The sequence below is a fragment of the Mastomys coucha genome, unplaced genomic scaffold (assembly GCF_008632895.1).
Source record: "Mastomys coucha isolate ucsf_1 unplaced genomic scaffold, UCSF_Mcou_1 pScaffold5, whole genome shotgun sequence".
NCBI lineage: Eukaryota > Metazoa > Chordata > Mammalia > Rodentia > Muridae > Mastomys > Mastomys coucha.
Genome location: NW_022196911.1, coordinates 54,531,034 through 54,536,135, shown reverse-complemented (window position 1 = coordinate 54,536,135; position 5,102 = coordinate 54,531,034). Strand labels below are relative to the sequence as shown.

The 5,102-nt window shown below is 49.4% G+C and overlaps 1 protein-coding gene across 1 annotated transcript; it reads left to right on the top strand.

Annotated features, from left to right (window-relative positions):
- Nucleotides 1-1,725: 1,725 nt before the first annotated feature.
- On the top strand, nt 1,726-4,711 carry Prss38 (serine protease 38). Its single transcript, XM_031354228.1, has 5 exons — nt 1,726-1,890; nt 2,065-2,227; nt 2,969-3,240; nt 3,845-3,987; nt 4,217-4,711. Exons 1-5 carry the CDS (start codon nt 1,734-1,736, stop codon nt 4,469-4,471), a joined length of 990 nt encoding a protein of 329 aa, XP_031210088.1. The 5' UTR covers nt 1,726-1,733; the 3' UTR covers nt 4,472-4,711.
- Nucleotides 4,712-5,102: the final 391 nt, after the last annotated feature.

The following is a 5,102-nucleotide window of genomic DNA, read 5'->3' as shown; positions in this document are numbered from 1 at the left end:
ATCCATAATGAGATCTGATGCCTTCTTCTGGTGTGTCTGAAAACGGCTACAGTGTACTTACATATAATAAATAAATAAATAAATCTTTAAAACAAAACAAAACCAAACAACAACAACAAAAAGAAACCATCTCTAGTCCTGGAGTTTTGTTTTAATATCCTGAATTGATGAAGACAATTCCATCATGTCTCTCCCTGCTCTTGTTACTTTTTGTTCTAGGCTATACCTTACTAATTTTTTGTTTTTGTTTTTGTTTTTGGAGACACAGTTTCTCTGTGTAGCCCTGGCTGTCCTGGAACTCACTTTATAGACCAGGCTGGCCTCGAACTCAGAAATCCGCCTGTCTCTGCCTCCCAAGTGCTGGGATAAAAGGTGTGCGCCATGACTGCCTGGCTGATATTTTAATCACTGAAGCCTTAGGGTTCTTCTTCTTCTTCTTCTTCTTCTTCTTCTTCTTCTTCTTCTTCTTCTTCTTCTTCTTCTTCTTCTTCTTCTTCTGTTTTTCAAGACAGGGTTTCTCTGTGTAGCCCTGGTTGTCCTGGAACTCACTCTGTAGACCAGGCTGGCCTCAAACTCAGAATTCCGCATGCCTCTGCCTCCCAAGTGCTGGGATTAAAGGCGTGCACCACCTTAGGATTCTTCTTGTTTGGCTTCTGTTTGGAATTGCTGTGAATCTAGTGTGATCAGAAACACTGATTGTATTTATGTTGTGTTTATGATATCAATACTTTTATTGATTTATGCCCAAATGCACATGATATTTATGACATCACACCCAAGTACACAAGATATTTGTGACATCACACCCAAGTACACAGGATATTGATGACATCACACCCAAGTGTACAGGATAGCTCAATCCCTCTGACTTTGACAATTCTTGTAAAGTTTTGTAATTTTTCTCATTCTTTATTTCATATCCTTATGGAATCCTCTCCTTACAATAGCTTTTAACTTGTGTGTTTCTATGTGGGTGAAGCTATGTACACATGAATGCACCTTTAAGGCTGAAGGTGACAGAGTTGGAGTTCACCTGCCTTCCCAGTGCTGGGGTGAAAGGCATGCACCACTGTGATCTGTCAGCTGGGATCCTCCCTTGAAAGTAAAAAGAAGGGTTGTCAAAATTTGCAAGTAGGGGTATATTTTACTGTATATAAACAGAGTTAATTTTTAAAAAAATTTAATAGTAGATGGTGTATGTGTAAATAGTAAAATCTGACAGATCTGAGTCTACCACTGAGAAACTTAGAACACTGGAGTTTGAAACTGAGAACTCTTTAACAGAACTTGTATATATCCAGGTCTGACCATGGTGTGTGTGCGCGCGCATGCGTGTGCGTGCGTGTGTGCGTGTGCGTGTGCGTGTGTGTGTGTGTGTGTGTGTGTGTGTGTGTGTGTTGCTTCAATAATCCATCCTAAATGCTGTCAGTTGATGGGTCCTTTCGTTTGCTGGGCGGCGTTACCCACTAATGCTATCATCAAGAAACCAGGCCGAGGTAGTGTCTGTGGCCTGTACCTGAGGTGAGGTCCGGCAGTCAGGCATCCTGCCCTGTTGGCAATCTGCAATGTCAGCTTCCACACAGTTCAGGTTCCTTCTGTCCACACCCACTAGTTCTAAGTCACCTGCTGGGGGCGCCACCAACAGATCCAGGACCCAGGTGCCGTCATGTGTCGAGTTCACGTCCTCACCGGAGGAGGCGCTGTCACATTTCCTGGTCAGCTCCCCTCTCCTGATGGACTGCGCCTCTGGCTTCATGGCCGCCCCCACTTCCAGCCTGCGTTTCCTGGGATACCTGCTGCTTCTGCTTCTACTGGCTACCACAACCTGGGTCACGTCAGCCAGTCGCCGACACCCCAAGAGCCAGGCAAACTCACTGAGCAGTGACGTGGGTAGGCCCCTGTCCCAGGGTCTAGGTGGTGATCCTTTCTCCCTGGGTGGAACCTCGGCCCTAAGCCCTGGCCTGGCCCCTCCCCACTTCAATACACGTTGTCCCTTCCTCCATCGTGGCCCACCCCTCCTGTGGTGTGGCTTTGGGCCCACTCTGCATTTGTTCCTCTCCTCAGCCTGTGGCCAGCCAGTTCTGCAAGGCAAGATCTTGGGTGGAGAGTTTTCTCGTGATCGGAAATGGCCGTGGCAGATCAGCGTGCATTACTCTGGCTTTCACATCTGTGGTGGCTCCATCCTCAATGCCTACTGGGTGCTGTCCGCAGCACACTGCTTTGTCAGGTGAGAGGTACAGGAGCTGTTAGGGGTAATGAATGGAGCAGGGACACAGGAAAGGAGAGGCCTTGACCATGTGCCCATGGCTTGGACTGTGGCATCCACTGTTGAAGTTCTTCCCACCCCCACCCCTCTACCCTCCTACCCCCATGCCGACTCCCCTCCCTCCCTAACCACCATAGTTGATACACTCATTCCCTTGACCTCAGACTTCACTCTGCTTCCAATGAACCAGCATGGATGTCTCCACCCTAGCTGACTGAGCCAGTACCTAGGCGCATGGCCTGGCCTCTTGAGCATTGTCTTCTACAGACCAGGCTCCATCCCCACTTGAGAAGAAATCTCCATTCACAGTGTACCCCTGTCCCCAGCTTACCCTCCCTTCTCCAGCAAGGTCCCCCACAGTAGAAACAATGTTCCTCCACAGAGCCTTCTTTGGGCAGATAGCCCTGTCTCCTGAGCCTCATCCAGTCAGGCCTACAACTGTGCTGTACAGGGGTTAATCAGCTATTCAGGAAGAGGCCAGAGAGGGGCCCATTGCATAGCTATCTGGCCCTCAAAGCCCAGGCACAGGCTCCTATTGATCCCCATGTCTCCTTCAGTCCAAATTATGACCTCTGAGGTCAGATTGTCAGACAGGCTTACATTGGGCTGCAGAGCGGTCCAGGCTTTTCAACTTGGCAGAGCCTGTCTGTGGGCTGGTGATACAGGGAGCTGCAGGCAGTTGGCCTCTATTCTGGTTGGCAGGGGGAAGAAACTCCAAACCTTTGACATATACGTGGGCATCACCAACCTTGAGGTGGCCAACAGGCATACCCAGTGGTTTGAGATTAACCGGGTGATCATTCACCCCACCTACGAAATGTTCCATCCTGTTGGAGGGGACATAGCGCTAGTTCAATTGAAGAGCGCCATCGTATTTTCTGACTTCGTGCTCCCAATTTGCTTGCCACCTTCCGACCTGAATCTCAGAAATTTGTCTTGCTGGATTACTGGATGGGGAATGGTCTCACCGGAAGGTATGAGCTAAGTAAGATCTCATGGAAGCAGAGCATAGAATGAGTCTCCCTAGCATCTGGGAAGATGGTTAGGAGAACAACTTAAGCCAAAAGATGCAGGTTCTAAGAAAATAACCCACTGGGAATAAAAAACAGCTCTCAGATATGAAAGCTCCCTTTATGGGATTTATGGTGGGCTGAGGGAGAATCAGTACCCTTGGGGATAGATCAGTAGAAATTATCCATATTGAGACTACAACAACAAAATATGTGTGAAAGGGGGACAGAATGATAAACTCTGGGCTTCCGTGTGTGGGTGGGGCTTCTCTGTGTGGGGTGGGGCTTCCATATGTGGGTGGGGCTTCTCTGCATGGGGTGGGGCTTCCCTGTGGGGTGGGGCTTCCCTGTGTGGGTGGGGCTTCCCTGTGTAGGCCAGGCCTCACTGTGTGTTGGTGGGTCTTGCTGGTAGATAGGGCTCTCTTTGAGTGGGAATTTCTTCTAGATTTCTCCTCCATTTCTCCTCCAAGAATGTCTTTGCTTCTTTGCCTTCCAGGACTAAGAAAGACCTAGCTGGACTCAGATACATGCCCTCACCTGGCAGTTCCTCTCCCCTCTCCTCTCACAGGCGAAACCGGAAAAGAGCTATTGGAAGCCCAGTTGCCACTAATCCCTAGGTTACAGTGTCAGCTGCTTTATGGATTAACATCCTACCTCCTGCCAGAAATGCTGTGTGCTGCGGACATCAAGAATATGAAGAATGTGTGTGAGGTATGTCCCATTTTTTTGGATCAGAGTTGGGATCTGATGTAAGTAGGGGACTGCTGGGGATGACTGGACCCAGGCAGACAGTGTATGGTTACCACACACTTGTATCAGACCTCAGTGCCGAGGCTCTGTTGCAGCTAGAGAGGGGGCTACATGGAGGGGAGGGGATGGACCCTCATTCTCCACCGGAGAGCCATACCTGGTCTCACAGAAAGTCCCTCTTCCTTTTCAGGGTGACTCTGGCGGTCCACTGGTATGTAAGCAGAATGAGACCTGGTTGCAGATTGGAATAGTGAGCTGGGGACGTGGTTGTGCCCAACCCCTGTACCCAGGGGTGTTCGCCAATGTCTCCTATTTTTTGAGTTGGATCCGTTATCATATAGAAACCATACCCAATCCTCCTGAGATACCCCCCTCCCTCTCATCAGCCCCAAGAAACACCCTAAGCGTTTTTGTGACCGTAATGGGGACCCTGCTGGTTTTATGAGGACTGGGACACCCACCCCCTGGGCTGCCTCATGCCCCGTTCCTAGCCTCTATAGCTCTTGAATCCTGTTCTCATGAATCTTGTTCCATGAAGTCAGGACACTAAGTCTGTAAGAGGCTGAGCGAGCATGAGAAGTAGAGAGGGCAGGACCAGGAGGGAGAGTTGGGGGACAGCTGGGGTGAACCAAGAGCTTGGGTCCTACTCATGTGACAGTCAAAAGATATTAAAGATTTTGTGAAACAAGGGCCTTAGAGCTCCCATCCTCGCCCTGTGCTCCATCCGGTCTTATTCCAGGCACTTTCCCTGTGCAGTGAGTAGGAATCCACACGTAGAAAGTAGGCTATCCAGACACGGTCAGGCAAGTGCCCACCACATGAAAAGAGTGGTACAGGAGGTTGGAAAGATGGCTCAGTGGGTAAGAGCACCGGCTGCTTTTATAGAGGACCCAGGTTCAATTCCCAGCACTCACCTGGCAGCTCACAACCATTTGTAACTCCAGTTTCAAGGATCCAGTGCCTAACTCTGGCATCCGTAGGCACCAGACACCAAGACATACATCAGGTACATAGACATACATGTGGGCAAAACACCCACATACATATAATAAAGTTTGGGGGGGTGGGAGAGAAGT

Coding starts and splice junctions, on each gene's coding strand:
- Prss38 (XM_031354228.1), top strand. CDS start 1,734: ATGGACTGCGCCTCTGGCTTCATGGCCGCCCCCACTTCCAGCCTGCGT. Junction 1,891..2,064: donor CTCACTGAGCAGTGACGTGG/GTAGGCCCCTGT, acceptor TCCTCTCCTCAG/CCTGTGGCCAGCCAGTTCTG. Junction 2,228..2,968: donor GCAGCACACTGCTTTGTCAG/GTGAGAGGTACA, acceptor TCTGGTTGGCAG/GGGGAAGAAACTCCAAACCT.